The 21,175-nt window shown below is 46.4% G+C and overlaps 1 protein-coding gene across 1 annotated transcript; it reads right to left on the bottom strand.

Annotated features, from left to right (window-relative positions):
* Positions 1–5,500: 5,500 nt before the first annotated feature.
* On the bottom strand, positions 5,501–14,586 carry GGPS1 (geranylgeranyl diphosphate synthase 1). Its single transcript, XM_056852366.1, has 3 exons — positions 14,487–14,586; positions 10,513–10,583; positions 5,501–6,286 (listed from the first exon to the last, which is right to left on the bottom strand). The coding sequence occupies exons 1-3, from the start codon at positions 14,554–14,556 to the stop codon at positions 5,525–5,527; spliced, it is 903 nt and encodes a 300-aa protein (XP_056708344.1). The 5' UTR covers positions 14,557–14,586; the 3' UTR covers positions 5,501–5,524.
* Positions 14,587–21,175: the final 6,589 nt, after the last annotated feature.

Here is a 21,175-nt window from a genome sequence, read left to right as displayed (position 1 = left end):
CAGACCTGTAAAGAGTTAAAAATTGAAAATTATTTTTATTAAACTCTAAAATCAGAGGGCCTCTGGAGAAATATATTTAGAAGTTAGAAACAGACAGAAAAGAATTAAAAAAGATAGCTATACAATATTGCTTGTTGGTTCTTGTAGGTTATCCGGGCTGTGTGACCGTGGTCTTGGTATTTTCTTTCCTGACGTTTCGCCAGCAGCTGTGGCAGGCATCTTCAGAGGAGTAACACTGAAGGACAGTGTCTCACTGAAGGACACTGTCCTTCAGTGTTACTCCTCTGAAGATGCCTGCCACAGCTGCTGGCGAAACGTCAGGAAAGAAAATACCAAGACCACGGTCACACAGCCCGGATAACCTACAAGAACCAATGAACTCTGACCGTGAAAGCCTTCGACAATATTGCTTGTCTTTCCAAGGTTGGCCAGGGTTGTGAAGCAGACAATATGTCTGAAAACCGTTAGGGAGGGAAAGATTAATTGTAACTAAATAGAAATACCAGGTGCACTAACAATAGCATAAAACAAGTATTATCTAAGCCAATGGAATTATTCTTATGTTTCTGTAAACCAATGATTTTCCTTATTTTTGTAACCAATGAAAGTTATTCTGATTTCCATGGATCATCCCCTAGACCTCTGAGCCCAATGAAAAGCTACAATGTAATATGCATAGTTAAAATATTATAATGAGCTAATTAAAAGGTTATAAAAGTTTAAACCTACTTCTGTCCGGGGCACCGGGCTCCATTTTGAAAAGCTTTTAAGGGCTAGAGTCTGGAAAACAGCTGTTTGAAATAAAAGAAACCTGACTTCAAAAAACTGGCTTTGAGTCTTTGTGTTTGAAATTCAACTTCCTAAATTCTTCTATAACAATTGCGTTGTTCGCTTCACATAATAAAGCAAATAACCCAAACGACTATAGCATTGGTTCTTGTAGGTTATCCGGGCTGTGTGACCGTGGTCTTGGTATTTTCTTTCCTGACGTTTCGCCAGCAGCTGTGGCAGGCATCTTCAGAGGAGTAACACAGCCTGGATAACCTACAAGAACCAATGAACTCTGACCGTGAAAGCCTTCGGCAAGACTATAGCATTGTGTAGAATTTTTTTTAATGTTCCCATTTCTTCCATTATTTGATACTGCCCAGATTATTGATCTGTAACTATGTATTAAGCACAGTCAAAAGCAAACTAACTTTGAATGTCTCATGCCTTGAAAACCTTACGGGGTCACCCTAAAACAGATGCAACTTCACAGCCAACACCCCCCCCCAACTCCCTCATCCCCCAAAAACAAGCTTTTGGACTACTTGTAGGTTTTCATAAACATGTTTCTACTTTCAGAACTTCCTCAAAAGGTGTTTAGTAGATGGGCACGACAGTGTAGAGCGGGGTGGGGAACCTTTTTTCCGCCTAGGGCCGTGAGGATATTTATAACATCATTCGCGGGCCGTCCAAAATGATCAACTTAAAAAGTAGCCTGCTACATTTGGGCCAAGTGTCTTCCACGTCGAGCTAGATCTGCCAGGACTCATGAAGGGCCAGACCGAATAGTTTCGCGGGCCTTACGCGGCCCCCGGGCCTGACGCTCCCCACCCCTGGTGTAGAGTAAGAGGAGCACCCCCAGAACCCTCTCCCTACTGGAGTGGACAGGGAGAAGTTTTTCTCCCTCTCCCATAATACTAGAACACGGGGTCATCTGCTAAAGCTGGAGGGTGAGAGATCCAAACCAGATAAAAGTATTTTTTCACACAACACATAGTTAAATTGTGGAACTCCCTGCCCCAGGATGTGGTGATGGCTGCCAGCTTGGACGGCTTTAAGAGGGGAGTGGACATATTCATGGAGGAAAGGGGTATTCATGGCTATTAGTTAGAATGGATACTAGTCATGCTGCATACCTATTCTCTAGTTTCAGAGGAGCATGCCTATTATTTTGGGTGAGGTGGAGCATGGGCAGGGTGGTGCTGCTGCAGTCGTCTTGTTTGTGGCTTCCTAGAGGCACCTGGTTGGCCATTGTGTGAACAGACTGCTGGACTTGATGGGCCTTGGTCTGTCAGATCCAGCAAGGCCTTTCTTATGTTCTCCTCCAAAACAATAAATTCTTTAGCACTGTTCCAACCCCCTCCTTCAAGGCTAACAGGGTTACTTTGACACCTAATAATTTGGAGTTTGCCACAGGATGCCCTGACCCAGATGGCCTAGGCTAGCTAGATCTCATAAAATCTCAAGCTAAGCAGGGCCAGCCCTGGTTAGTACTTGGATGGGAGACCACCAAGGATACCTCCCGATTGCTATTCAGCGGCAGCTACATTCCCTTACCCTGAAAACTCTATGGGGTCACCACACATTAGCTGTGACTGGATGGCACTCTCCACATTATAGGATCAGCACACAAAAACGGAAAGGTCAACAAATTTAGCAACAGCAATCGGTACCGTATACACCCAGAAAAGTATTCTGACTACTGCAATAATCCATTCTATTCGTCAGAAATAAAATTTTGATCCAGATCACTTAAATAAATCAACATGAGTAAAGGGCTGAGTATTATTGCATTTCATTTTGTTCTCCCATTTCTGCAGAGACTGCTTATGACAGATGCAACATTTATTTCCCCCTCCCCAAATACAAGATGCTTGTACATTTTTTGCATCACAAAAGCTTATGGTGAAATAAATGTTGTTCATCTGAAGGGGATACTTGATTCCTAGGTAACCAATTGTAATTCATTCCTGTGGGCATCTGTGCAGACACTGGATCACAAACTGAAATTATGAATTTAAAAAGTGCTTATTTGCACATGAACCCACTAGGACCCCCACCCCTTTTGGTAAAAGCACCTGATTTTTACCTTGCAAATCATATCACCAGTGTTATACTGGTGTCTGGACCCATATGTCTGTTTTTGTAAATCCAGCTAATAAATACTGGGTGATGCATAGAAATAAAATGAACAGGTCCATATCTTCAAGCTCACAAACTAAAACACACGTCTAGCCAGTAATTTCTGGTGGCCAGGCTGCTCCAATGGTTCTACTGGTTCCTGGGAAGCAGGTCGAGGGGGTGGGAGAGTTTGCTTCTGATTTCCACCTACTATTCAATATGCCTGAAAGTATTTGTCAAAATTATATAAAACCCAAACTGAGATGATTTAAGGTTAAAAAAAAGAGCATTTTATCCCCAAGCTTAAAGCCACTCTTCCGCTATCAAAACCATCCTGAATGACTCAGCCTATGCTTACCTTACTCATCCCCAATACTTTTGTGTCCTATAATCCTTAAATAAAACAACACAGTGAAGTGTTCTGGAATTCATCTAGCCTGAAAGATGATGTTCTGGATTCCTTACTTAAAGTAAGACTCAGGAATATTGAACTTCAGTATTGTTTCATTTCAGTAAGATCACCATTAGCTTGAAACGCATTTCAATAAACCACCTTAAGACTTACACAGCGTTCTAACTTGCCTTTCATCCTGGACTTGGATCCAAAAATCATACTGCATAAGGGGGGGTACACATCACTGGCTTCCCCCCTTCACCAATCCCCCATGCACCCTAAAAAAATCACCGTGGAGGGGTTGATTAAAAGCTCTTTTCAGCAAGTTACAGATAGGGAGAAAAACAGCAAACCCCCACCCCCTCCATGGAATCGTTGCATCAAAGCCAAGGCATTTAGACCTTTACAGTTTATGCCCTGGACCGGTTTACCTGCTTCCCACCACAATCTTGATAAACGTTACAGTTTTAAAGCACACATTACCGTATATACTCGGGTATAAGCCGACCCGAGTATAAGCCGACCCCCCCAAACTTGAGGCCAGAAAAGGGAATTTCTTATTGACCCGCGTATAAGCCGAGGGTCAATAAGAAATTCCCTTTTCTGGTAAAGCTGCGCTCTAAAATGGCGGCCGCCATTTTAGAGCACAGGGAAGATCTTGCCCCTGCCCCAGGTCGCCCTCCCACCGGCCTCCCGGGACCTCCCAACCCACCCCAACCCACCCCGACCCCAGTGCCATTCAAGGGGGGGAGGGGGAAGAGCCCCTGAACCCCCTACTCACCAGGAGAGTCGGCGGCGGCAGCAGTGGCGCAGCCTTCCCGGCCCTGCAGGAGGCCGCTGCCAGCCGGAAGAACCCTCGCGGGGGCGGGGCGGCCTTGCCGGCCCTGCAGAGGCCCCTGCCGGCCAGAGGAACACTCGCGGGGGCGGGGCGGCCTTGCCGGCCCTGCAGAAGGCCCCTGCCGGCCGGAGGAACCCTCGCGGGGGCGGCGGGGGCGGCGGCGCAGCCTTGCCGGCCCTGCAGAGGCCCGTCGGCCGCTGCCGGCCAGAGGAACCCTCGCGGGGGCGGGGCGGCCTTGCCGGCCCTGCAGAAGGCCCCTGCCGGCCGGAGGAACCCTCGCGGGGCCGGCGGGGGCAACGGCGCAGCCTTGCCGGCCCTGCAGAGGCCCCTGCCGGCCAGTGGAACCCTTGCGGGCCGGAGCGGGGCGGCCTTGCCGGCCCTGCAGAAGGCCCCTGCCAGCCAGAGGAACCCTCGCGGGGCCGGGGCGGCCTTGCTGGCCCTGCAGAAGGCCCCTGCCGGCCGCTGCCGGCCAGAGGAACCCTCGCGGGGCCGGCGGCAGGGGCGGGGCGGCCTTGCTGGCCCTGCAGAAGGCCCCTGCCGGCCGCTGCCGGCCAGAGGAACCCTCACGGGGCCGGCGGCGGGGGCGGGCCGCCTTGCCGGCCCTGCAGAAGGCCCCTGCCGGCCGGAGGAACCCTCGCAGGGCCGGGCGGCGGTGGCAGCGGTGAGAATGGCAAGTTCCCCCCTCCCTCCTCTCCCTCCCCTCCCCTACCGTATTGACCCGCGTATAAGCCGAGTTCGGCTTTTTCAGCCCTTTTTTTGGGCTGAAAAACTCGGCTTATACGCGAGTATATACGGTAATCCAATGCCTAAAGCTAAGGGGAAAAGAAATGAGAACATTCAAGACTCCGTATCTGGACAACCCAGAACTAGATAAATGCAAATTTAATAAAACGTTGAAGGTGAAACTTCCATGTCCTCTTGTATTCAGAAACTGATTACATGTCTTGATCAGAATGAAAATAAATCCCCAATAAAAAGAAATTAGGAATGAAGTTCTAGAGCAGTGGTTCCCAAACTTTTCAGCCCACCGCCCCCTTGGTTCTACAAACTCAACCCCAGCACCTCCTACCCTATCTAACAACACAGTTGGGGGCCCACCTCTAAGGCCTCCCTGCTGCCCCCAACCTCTTAGTGCCCCCTAGGTAATCCCCCCGCCTCCTAAGGGGTGGTACTGCCCACTTTGGAAACCACTGTTCTAGAGTAAGACTTGATAGCTATATTTACATCTTCAGTTCTATACAGTATTACATGAGCAGCTGAAATTAAGTCAAAGACAATCCAAGATATACCCAAACCCCCATTATCCCATAAAATGTTTGAGATACATTCCTATGCATCAATGGCAGAAATTATAAAACAAAATTTAGTTTTTTTGAGTCCAGCAACATGCTTGACAACTGGTGTCAGTTTTCATTCTCCTTGAACATTTTGCTTAAATGTTCAACTAACGCTACAAGCTCAGGGTTTCCCCCAAGAGATTCAATCTGTCTATAAGCTTCAGACTCAAGTTCTTTCAAGGTTTTCCGTGTATATTCAAAGGAACCCACGTTCTCGAGATAATGTACACAGTATTTTTTTACATCTACGTTTTCAGTCCTCTGTCGCAGAATATTCTGAACCTGAGTGCTTTCTGGCCTGGACCATATGGCATGGATAGTTGGGAATGAGAATTTCCCTTCTGTTAAGTCTTCACAAAAGCTTTTATTCTCACTATATTCTTTGGAGTGCAGGTTTGCGTAGTCATCCCTAATTTGAAAGAAGAGCCCAAGAGTGTTAAGAAGTGGTTTTAAATCTTTTTTGTAGTCAGAGAACAACTGCATGAGTCCCACAGCTAGTCCAAAAAGGCCGCCCGTCTTCTGCAGAACCATGGCTTTATATTCTGCTTCTGTTGGACAGGTGTAAGTATCTCTCCAGTAAATATCCAGGCCTTGGCCTTTATGGAGTTCCAACAGCTGGCGAGTAAATACTGTTACAGCATCTACATGATCAAGTGTTAAAACCTTCTCCAAGCCAAGGAAATACACAAAGTTCGCACAATTTATTACAGATGGTATTCCATAGATACTGTGAGCCACTGGAAAACCTCGTCGCAGCTTTGAATTATCTTCTATGTCATCTATAAGTAAGCTGGCATTGTGCAACATTTCCGTCACTTCAATGATAACCTAAAGGGAGAGGGGAAAAAAGTAAGTCCAATATTTCACTTTTACACAGACTGTTCACACTTGACAAAGAGATTTTTTATTTTGCTCTTTAAATTAAAAAATAGGTAAAGTGAGAATAAGCCCTTTAGTTAGATCTGATTTCCTGGATATCTGTTCCCTGCTTCAACCTATATCAGGCCCAGGCTGCTTACCACTCAATCCTTCTTGCATTTCCTTTGATACTCATGTAAATATTAATCCTTGGGTCTATAAACATTGTCTTGGCCTAGTAGCTAGCCTCTACCTGTGCAGAAAGATTTATCATATGTGCCACAGCAGGGGTCCTAATGTGGTACCAACCAATACCTTTCCTGGCACCCACCATCAAGTGTTTTTAGAAAGTGGATGGGGCTAGGTTTTGCCTAGCAGGGCTTCTAATATGTTGTAAAGGTAGTCCCCTGTGCAAGCACCGGGTCATTCCTGACCCATGGGGTGACGTCACATCCTGACGGTTACTAGGCAGACTTTGTTTACAGGGTGGTTTCCAGTGCCTTCCCCAGTCATCTTCCCTTTACCCTCAGCAAGCTGGGTAATCATTTTACCGACCTCGTAAGGAAGAAAAGCTGAATCAACCTTGAGCTGGCTACCTGAAACCAACTTCCGTTGGGATCAAACTCAGGTCGTAAGCAGAGCTTGGACTGCAGAACTGCAGCTTACCACTGTGCCATGGGGCTCTTAATATGTTGTACAAATTCAAAAAAACATGTGTTGGCATCAGCTGGCACCACAGCATGAAGATCTTTACTGCATGACTGAAAGTAAGTTGTGTATATGTAGGAAAATATTTTTAAACAATGATCATTTAAAAAGGCATCCTGTTAAGCAGAACTTCTACTCGAAATGTTGAAGAATTACTGTTAGAATTATGCATAACCTCAATCCCTGCCATTTTGCAGTTGGCTGTGACTCCTATGACAGCCATTTTGTAGTTGTGCCCACCACCCTTGTCTCGGAATTCCAAAGGAGCCTGAACACTCAAAAACGTTGGGGATCTCCGTGCCACAACACCACCCCTATGCGGTGCCCCTCGGCACCCGCTGATGCGTTTGCTGGCATCCACTCACTTCTTCACTGTCATTAATACATAACAGTATTGAAGAAACAAATGTTTTCAGTTAAATTTACCTTGATATCCACATTGTTGCTACTCCTATTGTGACTAAATTAGACTGCCTCTGTTTAAATAAGACACTTTTGTTCACTACAAAATTAATGTTTTCTATTTTCAACATTTAGTTTTTCCCACCTGTTGCACAGCAAAAACTAAAACATGTGCTAAGACATTGTTATAAAATGCTGATGTATTTACAATTTTGCTTGTAGAAAAATCAGGCATTTATACTTATACATCTCATAAATATGCAAAGTAGTGCACTTTTATAGGCTATGATGCATTTAAAGTGGTAAAACAAGTTTAAGCTTGTTAAGTACAGCATACATCTCAATTTTCCAAACATTTGTAACCCCTCCCTTTTCTTCTATGGCTTCAACATTTCTGAAAATTTTACACCTCTTAGGTATCTGTGCCAAGAAACTGATATCCTTAATGCAGTTTCTTGATTCTTTTAAACATTGGTCCAGGCTGTGGCCTAGCTAAAAGGGGAGTTTCCTGATTGAAACTCAGCAAGTTACTGACTTCTAGAAACTTAGATAAGAGAGCCAGGTGCAAGGAGTGCATCACTGCCCATAATAGCTCCCAAGGACACCAGGGATGAGAAAACGCATTCCCTCTAATTAGCAGACTGAGACCATAGTGGGGGGAAAGCCTTTGTAGATGGGTCCGGTCATGTTGACAAATTCCTCTGACCCCTTGATCACATGGCTAGCAATAAGCTTCCATGATTAACTGACAATCAACCATACATTTGATTGGCTAACCAAGATCCGGCCAACACAGGTCTCTGGGCATACAGTTCAGACCCTTCATTCTAGTTTTGTTCCCGGTTCCCTGCTCCCTATTCTGGGTTCTTGCTTTGAATCTATCTTGTGGATGAGTCCTGATGCCTGGAAACCTGAACTTAACCTCAACTAGATTGGACTTTGACTGCGTAAAGAACTCAGCCTTTGTGGTAACATCTTGTATTAGAACTGATGCTTTTAACTTTGTAGTTAGTCCTTTGAATTAGTCTTTATTTTCTGCCCTCACTGTTCACTGTTCATTTATTTATATTCCTTGCACAATCACTTTAATTATACTTTGCTGTGTCTTTGAATTCTAGAGGCTTCATTCTGAATCCGGTACTTTGTCCTCGCCTTGCAAGGGTGACTTTCATGGTTTTAGTCCCAGGAAAGCCAGAAGACTGTCCCTTGGTTTCTGGCTCTTGGGTAGGCAAAAGAGACTGGTGGCAGTAAACTAGTATTCACCCTTCAGGGTTTTGTAATTTGTTTTGCTAACTGCCCACCCCAGGACAGTTCTTGGACAAGGCACTCTTGACAATGCGTGTTGCTGGCTTGCTCTTGACCTAAGGTTGCACTTGAACCTTGTTGCACTTGAACCTGGCAAATGGATTTATAGACACCTGCAGTAAATGTTTCCTTGTCTAGAAAGCATGCAGAAGCCCTCACATTGCTCTCCAAATAATTTCAAAAGTTGTACAGCACCATTTGAAAACTTGAAATATTCCATTGTTTCGGAAACCAGTTTGAAACAGAAGTATTCTGTACTCTGCCATACACCTGCACTGTTGTAACATACTCCTGTATTTACATATGTATGGCGTCCAAGACCAAACAGAAGTATAAGGAAATGAAGTATAGGAAGAACCAAATGGAGCTACTTGTAACATAACAGATGGCCACGGGAGGGGGGGGAGGAGGAGAAGCATTCCAGGGAAGGGACACAGTGAGTGGTAGTACTGAACCCAGAAGAGTGTATGTGTGACGTCAAGTTGCACCCGACTTATGGCAACACGACAGGGTTTTCAAGGCAAGGAGGTTTCGATAAATGGTGGTGATTTGAGCATGTTATGACATCTGGGAAGTGCTGGCAAAGAAGAATCTTATTGTTGTGCTCAGCTTCCCAGATTAATCAAAGCCATCTCACTCAATGAAATGTGATATGCTTCTGCACTGGTAGGCAATACTCAGGTAAGCACAGACCATAATAGCTTGGGGCTGGCTACAAGGGTGTCATACCACTTACTCTAACACAGAAAGAACATGCTCCTCTATTGCAAATGGTATAGTACAATTTAATGGAGTTCCTGCTTTCTACTTATCCCATCTTAAGTCTCCTCAAGTCTGCAAAACTTTTATGCTCGCCAGGTTCAACATTCTGCCTTCAGCAATCCTTTATGGCAGATTTTTGAGAACCCAAGAGATATTGTCCATGTAGGGCTGGCATTCGGGGTTTTATCTCATGTCTTCCTATATTCCAGCTTTTATACTGAGTTGAGGAATTCCTTTCCTTTTATCCCTTAGAAGCTCCTTGATCAATTGATCTTGAGCAGCATATATCTTAGTGTTGGAGGGATATAAGGACTGAAACAAATCTTGCCACTGACAATGTAGCCTTGGGGTCCCTATCGCTTATTAAAAAAAGGCATTATGTCAGTCACAGAGGCATTGGATTTGTATATTAAAAGGGGGGAAATATAGTGCGATCGAAGTTCCTCATAAAAGCGGCATTCCAAAAGGGCATGGGCTAATGAGTCAACAGAGCCAGAAGAGCAAGGGCAGATCCTGTCAAGAGTATGGTATATTCAGAATTCTGCCCTGCATTACCATAGAAGGGTTAGCATTCAATCTGGCCAAGCAAAAAGCTCTACAGAGATGTTTGAGGAATTCCATAAGTAGTCCCCTCCTTCACAAATATCAGGGTTATCCAGATGTGTGGCTGGTCTTGCTCTTCGGTAATATAAGGATTCCAGTCAGATACAATCAAGTTGCTAGGTGTCTCCTAGTCTCTATGATAATGCATGGGTTGCTTATGAATGATCATGAATAATTTTATCTTTATTCTGTTTAAGTTTATGATAATTTATTAGTGCGTCTTCTGATGTGCATATTTGTGTTAACCTATGTAATATTTCAGACTGTTTAATGTCTGTACCAAATGTTTAATAAAGGTTCTGTACTGAGCAGTACCAATAAAGAAAAAGTTGAAGAGTCAATATTCATGTAAAACATTTATAAAGGAATATAAATGCTATTAAACAGACACATAGTAAGTGAAGATTATGAGTTACCTGAAGTTTATCTTCAGGAACATTCAACCAGTGATTAAACGCTTGAGAGAGTTTGGTTCTGACTTGTTTACCTGTAATTAAAACAATTACATCAAAGTTTAATGTACCTTTGGAATTTCAAATTTTTAACTGATGGTAATATTTCACTAAGGTCAGCAGGTTAGAAATAAGCTCCAAAAACAAGAGTTTGCAGAAGCAGACCATCCTCCCCGGGCTGCACTCCATACCTCCTCTTGAAGCTGCTATCAAAGGTGGGGAGACCCTGCTGAGCAATATGAAGCAGCACAGGGCACTACAGTAAGGCAGGTAAAACTGAGTGAAATTTCCCTTTTTCTTGCACAACCTAACACCAAGGAAGGAGTAGGGAATTTGGCAGAATTTTGCTGTCCTCCTGTGCCGCTTGGCATACACGAACGCATGAAGTTGTCTTATACTGAATCAGACCCTTGGTCCATCAAAGTCAGTATTGTCTACTCAGACTAGCAGCAACTATCCAGGGTCTCAGGTAGAGGTCTTTTACATCACCTACTTGCCTAGTCCCTTTAACTGGAGATGCTGGGGATTGAACCTGGGACCTTCTGCATGCCAAGCAGATGCTCTACCACTGAGCCACAACCCCTCCCAGGCTTAGGGGGTTCCCCAATCCTCAGTAAAGATCAGCTTCCATGAACTCGAACTTTCAACAGGGGATCTGAGGATCCATTCCAGTGTCTTTTTAATAACTTGTTCAAATGTATGGAAGACCAAGTCATGTAGATTAACAACTGAAATTTCCAACGTATAGAAGTGCTTCCACAGTATGGGATGGAGTAGCCAATACATGCTATCTGGCATGTATTTTGTGGTAAGTCTCCTCAGACACTTCAGTACTTCTGAAGAGATGTTTACCAGGCCTCTAAGACAGGAAGTATTAGACTGAGACACACACCCTGAAATTTGCTGCACCCAACCCCATTTTGTTCCTGAAAGCTGAAGGATCTTCCAGCACACTAACAGAACAAGGAGCTGCAGTGTCTATAGGAGAAATGCAGAGGCACTTATATGGGTTTCCTGAGAGCCTAGTTCTCGGAAATTTACAAGAATATTGATAGAGAAACTTATATGATGTTTATTGACCTAGAAAAGCCTTTGACTGCCTTGGCGAGAATAAAATGTTCTCTACTGCAAAAGACATGGACAGAAAAATACTGCATGTAAAATCCAGGAAGAATTACATTAAGAGCCAAAATTGGTTTTAAGAGTCTGTCAAGGACAGTTGCTGCTCCCTGTAGTTTTTAACGTTCACAAAGGATACAATCAATAAAACAGTAGACTTGGAGAATTAAAGTTACTGGGAAGGAAACAAACTCATTATTTTTGCTGATAATACAATGTTAATACCAAATATGGAAAGAGAACAGAACATACAGGAGTGGATCCTCTGCCAACAGAAAGGGCAACTTTTACCAGTTCACTCCTCCCACTACAGACCATGCCATTTTGCCTCCATACAATTACAGGGAAAAATAGCAGCCCCCAAGGACATGACAGCTGACTTCCAAGAGTGCTGTTCCACTCATGCTAGATAGGATCCACCCCATTAAAACAATGTATTTGCTTTTAGCAAGTAAAATAAATATTAGTGACAAGAAAGCCCCTTTAAAAAGTATAGAAAGGAAGCTAACTGGGCAAGTTTAAGAAGCTGGAATGAATGGAAATAGGATAGATCTAGGTAAAGGTCCCCTGTGCAAGCACTGGGTCACTCCAGACCCATGGGGTGACGTCACATCCCAACGTTTACTAGGCAGACTTTATTTACGGGGTGGTTTGCCAGTGCCTTCCCCAGTCATCTTCCCTTTACCCCCAGCAAGCTGGGTACTCATTTTATCGACTTCGGAAGGATGGAAGGCTGAGTCAATCTTGAGCTGGCTACCTGAAACCAACTTCCATTGGGATCGAACTCAGGTCGTGAGCAGAGCTTGGACTGCAGTACTTCAGCTTTACCACTCTATGCCACGGGGCTCCTAGAAGATCTAGAGCACGAGTTAAACAGCAGACTAGGTATGGAAAGAACAGACTTTATACGAAACATCTGCTGACAATAATTCATTTATCTCCCAAAAATGTATAGGGATCTGCAGAGCGCATTTTTATATGATCATGAAGCATGATCAGTAAAATGGCAAAAAGTGGAAGTGTTTTAACATGGTGCTGCAGAGGAATCAGCAGAAGGATAGAATACAAAGATATTTTGAACAGGCTTGAGGAATGACAGGGAGTGATGCAAGGAGGCAGCAGTCAGATATGACAGAATACATTCTGAAGCAGAGGACCATTCTTGAAACAGCAAAATATTAGAGGAAGACCTCGATAGTTACATAAAGCAAATGAAAACAAAGGTCAGCATTGGAAAAGCTTGGACAAGGTTGACAACTTGCTATTTTCCCCCAGACGGTAGGGTTTTTTTGTGCACAGAAGCCCAACTCATGTGACAGAAGCAGAGTCTTTCACTCTATAGCAAGGTGAACAGCAGCAAGTTGGAGGCTATCATCTTTATACTGGCCCAAAAGGGGCTCCTCCAGACTACCAAAAAAGCTTTGCTAGAAATAATGAGACAACCACCCATGAGATGGGACTGCAGTGAGCATACAATTGAGCAACAATGTCACCCTTGCACCAGCAGAAAAACTGGTAACGTCCAGCCTTCTATCCTAACAGCAGGGCTTTTCCCTGGAAGCATAGAGCCACTTGCCAGACAGGGACATTTGCTGTTGATTACTGAAGGTACACATGTGAGCCTAATGTCATATCAGCAGATTTACTGCTGGCAACCAGGCAGAGTAACAGCAAAGAGACCCCAGCTAGAAAAATACTGCAGATAAACTGTTTCCCTTTCTCCTTTAGGATAAATGAAGGTAATGAGGTTGGTTTTGCTAACACTTTCCCCCTACCCTTGGAGCCATATTCAATTATTTTATTTATATCCTGCTCCTCTCCCCAGCAGGGACCCAGAACAGCTTACAGTACTAAAAAGAGAGAGAATTAGAGGAAGTTTGTGGGTAAAGATCTGGCCTTCCTCTGTCTATCTGTGCCAGATCTTCCAGTTCGAGGCTATAACCCTTACACAAAGAGCTCTTTGGCCGACACCCAGGCATTAGATACCTATGTGCAGTGGAGAGAACACTCAGCCATATCTTATTCAGCTGCTGTTAGCCAGCAGGCACTCCTCCCATTTCTTTCCCTGCCAGTACACTCTAGTGCTTATGGCAGTTAGCCTAAGATCCTAGTCCTGCAGCCATCACTCTACAGCGTACATCACAGGGTAGTTATGGCAGTAGCTGGAACTGAGACAACTGTCTTCTGGTGAGTGTTGAATTACATGAGGTTTCATTAAACTGAAACTTAGTTTGAGAGAATAATGCTTTCGGACCGGTGTGGAAGTTGAAACTCTCCTAAATATTCTGATGACTATGGCAATTATATAAAGGACTCCAGAACATCACAAGTTTCCATGTTCAGCAGCTTCATAGCATGAATGAGCTTTACTACTACGTGTCTGCTAGAAGCCACTGCTTCACTCAACTAGAAGAGGAATGCTTCTGTTTATTGTGTAAGATATCTATTTTAGTAATCCTAAGTACTTCCATGACAATCCAAGTCAAGGCTCATCCTTTTTCAGTAACATGGTTGACAAAGGCACACATCAGTGCACAATAGGGTCTTAAATTGTCTTGACATGCACAGAGAAAAACTGCAGGGTAGGAGCACAAAGTGCAAATCCAGACCAAAGTTTGTCAAACAAATTAACTGAAACAGACAGCAAGCGAGCAAAAGCATGCAACGGCAAAGTAGCAATGGGAAGAAATAAAACAATAGCTTTTGGAGACGAATGAAACCTAGCCTTAGATTTAAAAGAAATCCTGTTAAATTGCAATCAGATTAGAAGGACTGTATGGCAATCAGACGCTGACTGAATTCAACAAATTGAGAATTACCTGGTAGTTGAAGTAGGTAATTATATGGCTCCAACAGAATTCTTTTGGATGTTTCTTCTAGTTGTTCCATTTTAAAGGTTTTTACTTTGAAGGGTGGTCCAGTCTGTTTAGAAAAAAACTTCTAGTATTGTAGTTTACATGTTACTTATAATATGTACAGTTCTCACAATGGATTATATGGGATAGGGTGCAGAAAAACAAAGCAGGGGAACTGTTACAGTCTGCAGGCCAATATGGAGAAAATGTTAACTTAGTGCAAAGCCTAAGTTGATTGAAGGAAACTATCTTTGCATCTTTCCAAGAACAAAGTTAAAAGTAAAAAGACTGCACGACATGTAGACTACCAGATTATCTGTAAAGCGCCAATATGAAAACTCTGAACACAGCCTTATTTATTGCACACCTCCAATGAAAGCTGTATGAATCTTTGAAAGTATAGTACTGTTCAAATTTTATCTACTGTGTCAGAATTCGCATTCTCAAGCATCCCACACTATTTTTGGATTTACAAAATTCATGTTTTCCAGCATAATCCAGGCCTGTGAGCTTTTTCCTCTACTTGTTCTCACCTCTTTTTGCTGCCCTGCACATAAAGCTGCTTCACACTGAAACAATTAATCTCATCCAAGATAAATACAGAAACTGCAATAGTAATATGGTCTCACACCAACTCAGCAAGCACTGCGTGTGCCAGGATACCATTTGCCAGTCAATAGAATACCTAATTGCTTCCCAATAGTTTCATAGATATTATATGTATGTAGAGAAGAGAAGCACAGGAGAGTGTAAAAGTTTAGCTGCAGTGAAGTGAAACAAAGCCTCATTTAGAACTGAGCTGATCAGCACTAACTATTCAGTTTGAAGTCTACAAGTGCCTGGTGACACAGTGCACTTAAATTGGTTTAGGCCTGTGTTGGCGAACCTATGGCACGGGTGCCACTTCCGGCACGCGTAGCCCTCTCTGCCGGCACGCATGGTTCCTCCAAGCCGCTGGCCATTCCGGCTCTGCCCTGCCCCGGATGGGGGAAAATGTGCATCTGGAGAGTGGCAAATCCAAGGCAAAACTTCCCATACTTGAGTGGCCTCTTTCTTTCTCCGTCTCCCTCCGTCCTTTTCTTTCCCTATTTTTCTTTCTCTCCCTCGCTCCATTTCTTTCTCCCTTTCTCTTTTTCTTTCTTTCTCTCCCTCCCTTTCTTCCCTTTCCCCCTCCCTTCCCTTTCTTCCTTCTTTCCTTCCTTCCTTCTTTCCCTCCAGAGGCTTCTCCGGCGCCCTCTGGGTCGGTGCGGGCGGAGGGGCGTGCAGTCCTTTTCCACCTTTGAAGTGCCCACAAGCCATCCTCCAAACACCTTTCCATTTGTCTTGATATGTAGAGAGAAAACACTAAGGAACTAGTTCCCAATCTCCAGATACTAGCTGGAGATCTCCTGCTATTACAAGTGATCTCCAACCAATAGAGATCAGTTCCCCTGGAAAAAATTGCCACTTTGGCAATTGGACTCTATGGCACTGAAGTCCTTCCCCAAACCCCGCCCTTCTCAGGCGCCACCCCAAAAACCTCCCACTCATGACAAAGAGGAACTTGGCAACCGTAGCCTCTCCCTCTGGGCCCCCTCTGGGGGTGGTATTCAGGTTAAATTGCCGCATTGGCACTCGGCGATAAATAAGTGGGTTTTGGGTTGCAGTTTGGGCACTCGGTCTCTGAAAGGTTCGCCATCACTGGTTTAGGCTCATTCAAATCGACTTTAAACTGTGAATGGTTTGTATTCAAACATCACACTTCTGCAAAACTAAACCTGTGATTTTATATTTTGTGTCCAAGTATTCAACAACAACAACGAAACGAACACATGCCTGATAATATACAAGAAAAACACATGCTGCAGTGACAAAACACAAACTGCCCCAGATACTTCTGTTTTACAGATGTTACTAAATCTGAGCTGAACAAGAATCTCCCTCCCAAACACAGTACAGTATGCTGATATTCGCAGAACTGTATGCAAAAGGGTGTGTTTATTAAAGAAAGAAAGGTAGAACAATAAAGACCAACTAATGATGCATTTTTCTTTTATTATCAAGTCACTGACTTATGGCGACGCTGTAGGATTTTTAAGGAAAGACATTCAGGGTTGGTTTACCACTGCCTGCCTCCTGGTATTCCAGCCGAATAGTAGCTAGGGGTGATCCTGCTTAGCTTCTGAGATCTGATGAGATCAGGCTAGCCTGGGGCTATCCAGGTCAGAGATCCATAACACTTCAAATTCTATGCTCAATTCTGAGAATTACATATGCCACCTTAACTATATGGCCAGTAAGCTTTATTTGCGAATTTTAAGGGAGATCATAACCGTCACAGGTAAATAATTAGCTAGGTTTAAGATAGCCAACAATAATCCAAGCCAGTTGGGTGTTTATCATGCTGATTTCTCACTTTAACACATCTTTCAGATAGAAATGCTTCACAGTTGTTACCTCACTTAATTACCACCCATGTAAAAGAAAACAGGTATCCACAAGTACAACATTTTGGTGAGAGCACACTAATCTTATTACTTCACATTTATGTTGAATGTACAATTAACTTGAACCAAAAGTAGTTGCTAAAGAGATAAAACCCAGAACATCCTAATAAATCAGCAGTTACTGCTTTAGCTGTTCAAAAGATCAGGGTATGAACAGCTGAAAGAAGAAGTTGGAACATTTTTAGAACTCAAGGTTTCACTTCCCCCCTTCTACATGGAAACGACTTGTTTGGGAACCTGTAATGGTTCTGCCATTTTCAGACTATTTTTTCCACACTGTGGCAACATAGATTAGTCTGCTGCACAGTGTACTAAATGCCTTATAAATACTTGCGGTACAATTAATGTTTAAGTACACTGCACTAGAATGTGGTTGAGAGGTTCTTATCCCCTGGTTCAAAGCATCCTTTTCAGAGAGACCACAATTACTGTTTTTAATACTGGATTTTTAAGTTAATTTACACTGATACCTAAGTTAGGCTGTTTTAGGAGCTCAACAAATATTAAGCTCACTGACTTTTTGTAAACGATTCACATAGTCACTGGAGACACTGGGCCTCCCGACTGTATAGTTCGATGCATTACTACCAGCACGAAAAAGAAACATAAGGCGAAAACACATGGGAAGGGTTTGCCTTGGATTTGCCGCTTTCTAAATGCACATTTCCCCCAGCCAAATTCTCAAATCTCAAAAATAAGCCCCTATGCAGAGTTTTGAGAACTTAGATGGGGAAAATGTGCATCTAGAGAGCGGCAGATTCAAGGCAAAACCTCCCGTGCATTTTCGCCCATATTGTAATACGCACCCTCCTGCACTTCCTTCTCAAACGCAATAGCCTTATTTGAAATCTTGCACCTTCTGAACTTGACCAAAGTAGAAATATTGCCGTCTCTCAACACAACACTAGAAAACTCCATGATAACATAACACACACACGCACACCCCAAAGCTACACCTCTCGTACTAAAACTCTGCCATAAGCAAGCACCAGAAATGTTTCATGATACGTTCTAGAACTGTAGGACGCCTCTGAAACACAAAGGTAATAAAAGTTACCACCAAGAAAGCAGCAGCAGCAGCAGCCGCCTCCCTGGTTCCACGCGCGCGCGGGGGTGGAAAAGCCACCCCTTTTTAATTGGCAGGCAAAAAGGCAGCACTAAGCTGATAGGAAGAAAATAGATTCCTTTGAAATGTGGTGTTGGAGCAGAGCGTTACGGATTCCGTGGACTGCCAAAAAAACAAATCAGTGGGTTATAGATCAAATCAAGCCTGAACTGACCCTAGAAGCTAAAATGGCTAAACTGAGGCTGTCGTATTTTGGTCACGTCATGAGACGGCAAGAGTCACTGGAAAAGACAGTCATGCTAGGAAAAGTGGAGGGCAGCAGGACAAGAGGAAGACCCAACAAGAGATGGATGGACTCAATAAAGGAAGCCACAGCCTTCAGTTTGCAAGATCCGAGCAAGGCTGTCAAAGACAGGACATTTTGGAGGGCTTTCATTCACGTGTGTGTGAAGTGCGGTCAAGTCGAAAGTCCTCCAAAAATGTCCTATCTTTGACAGCCCTGCTCAGATCCTTTCATTCATAGGGTCGCCAGGAGTCGGAAGCGACTTGACGGCACTTCACACACACGCAACGCACGTTCACACGAGGTACCGACCTGCATTAAAACGGTTCCCAATACCTGGAAAGGGCAGCCACATTCACACACGCGGGCGCCAACGGAGAGCCGCAAGACCCCTCCCCTTCCTTACTGCTGCAGACAGCTCTGCTGGGTTAAGAAGAAGGGGGGGGGGAAACCAAGCAGGCTCTCGAGTCAACAGCAGCCGCTTCTGCTTTCGGAACAGACCGGCAGACGCCAGAAGCAACTATTGTTTGCCCTCAAGCGAAGCAGCCGTCCCTTCTTTATAGAGGTCGTCGGGGGGGGGGGAGGAGGAAGGTGGAGCCTCGTGTTCGCGTGCTCGAGGAGCGTTAGGGGCGGTAACTGGGGGAGGAGACATGAAACCCCACACCCCCTTTCGGGCCCGTTACGGCAGACGGGCGGGGCAGGAAGCCCCCCCCCATTTTCAAAAACAGACGCCTCGACAGCGGCGACTGCCCACCTACCGTCGCCTCCACCGCTTCTTTTGACTGGCCCGGGCCAAGCTCGGCTCCGCCACTCTTTTTGGCCCGTGTCAACCCAACCCCAGCAGGCACAAAGCCCCACCCCCTTCCGCCTCAACCGCCACCTTCGCCTGATGGGGGGAAAATGCGCCACCGGGGCCTTTCGGCGCAGGCGCGAGCTCCGCCCATGCCCGTTTAATAAGCTCTATTTGGCTCTCTTTCCCTCGCTCCCCCCCCGCCCCTATTTTCTCATTCTCCTCGCTCTCTCCTCAGTGCATCCCGGGATCTGTAGTTCCGATCGGAAACAAAGTCCCTTTCCAGCCCGCGGCCGAAGGGCGGGCGGGAAACCTCGCTACCCAGAAGGCCCCGCGACGCCGAGTCTGTGTTTCCATAGAACTGCCGTGAGAATTACATCAGCGTTTCTGAAAGGGAGACTAACGGCGTTAAAAAGCGGGCGGCCCCCTCCCCGTCGCGCGCTCGGGACCAATGGGGGGCGAGCAAGGCGGAGAGGGGGCGGGGCTCGCGCTGTCAGTCACGTTTCGGATCTGAGCGAGGGGGAGGGCGAGCGAACGGCTCGGAGCTGCTGCTGTCGCCGTCGCCGCCGGGGTCCGGACGGGAGGGATCGGCCCCGGCCATTGCAGGGCGGGAGCCGCCGCCGCCGCCTGTCCTTTCAGCCTGGCCGGAGATTGTTGGGCCTATCCGAGATTTCGGCTAGGGGGGGGATCGAGCCCTGCGTTGGGAGGCGGCTCCATCCGCCCCCCCCCTCCGCCCGCAGTTAGAGGGGACCCTCGAGCGGGCGGGCCGCAGCCGCGGAACAAAGGTAACGCAGCCCCGAGGAAGAGCTCCGTGGCCGCCGTGTTTTTCGGGGGGGGGGGGAGGGCCGGGGCTGTGTTTTTTTTCTTTGCAGGGGCAGAGAGAGCGGCCGGGTTTCGTTGTTTTTGTTGTTTTCCTCCTTGTTGAGGCTGCGGCGGGACTCGCGGATGGGCCCCCCCCCGCAGTCCCCTCCCGATCCCCCTCCCGGAGCCTTCGTGTCTCGGGGGAGAGGCGGAAAAGGGGGGGGTCCTAAGGGGAGGGAAGGCTCCCCTCGGTCTCCCCCCCTCCCCGCCCCCCCCCCATCCCCTGCCTTTTCGGTCGCTGGCCAGCTCTGGGCGAGGAGCTGTTGCTGAAACTCCTGCCGCGGAGTCACCTCTTGATTTTTTTTTGGGTGGGGGGGGAGAGAGAGAGAGGTTGCTGAGGAGATCTCCTCACCCGGGATGCAGAAAGGGGGGGGGGACGGCGACGAGGAGAAAGAGAGCTGGCTCGCCCAACCGCCGCCCCCCCCATCTTACGCTCCTTGCCCTAGGGCCTAGTACAATGGAGGGAGAAGCCTCCCCTCCCGCAGGGAAGCGTGTGTGTGTCGTTGTCCGTATGGATGAGGGAAGCGCCTCGGCCCTGGCTGGGGCGGGGGGGCCGTTCCCAGTTATCACCCCCCCTCAACCTGCCCCTCTTTCTCCCCTCCCCCCAACCCCCACTTACTTCAGGGACCGGAGCCGCCGCCGCCGCCCCCCCCCCCCCAAGGAAGGCTCGGTCGCTCTGAGGCGGTACCCGGAGAAGGGGTTGTTGTTGTGTTTTGGGGGTTGTTTTTTTGTTGTGTTTTGGGGGTTTTTTGTGGGTTTTTTTTTTGCAACGGGGGGTGGCAAGAAGCGGTTGTTGTTGTGGCAAGTTTCTCCTCTGACAGAAATGGCGTCAAAGGCGGCAGCGGCGGCAGCAGCAGCGGCGGCGGGGGAGGGGGGGGGAGAAAGCCGCGGCGTGCGAGCCTCGGAGAAGGAAGCGGCTGCCGTCGCCGGAGGGGCGAGGAGGGCAGGAAGGGGGCCCCGCGCGTGGTGGGGTTTGAAGGACATCTGGGGTGGGGGGGGGAAGGGGAGCTCTCCCTCCCCACACAAACATGCAGAGCGCGCCCCGGCGGAAAGGGGGTGGCGGCGGCTCTCAGTGCTTTGTTTTAAATTTCAGGTCCAGCCTCGGCGGCTCAACCTCGGCTCGGGTTTTTTTTGTCCGTCCTCCTGCTGCGAGCCTGAGAGTTCGTC

This window comes from Euleptes europaea, chromosome 7 (genome assembly GCF_029931775.1).
Source record: "Euleptes europaea isolate rEulEur1 chromosome 7, rEulEur1.hap1, whole genome shotgun sequence".
NCBI lineage: Eukaryota > Metazoa > Chordata > Lepidosauria > Squamata > Sphaerodactylidae > Euleptes > Euleptes europaea.
The sequence above is the reverse complement of the archived record's forward strand: the minus strand, read 5'-3'. Positions and strand labels throughout refer to the sequence as shown.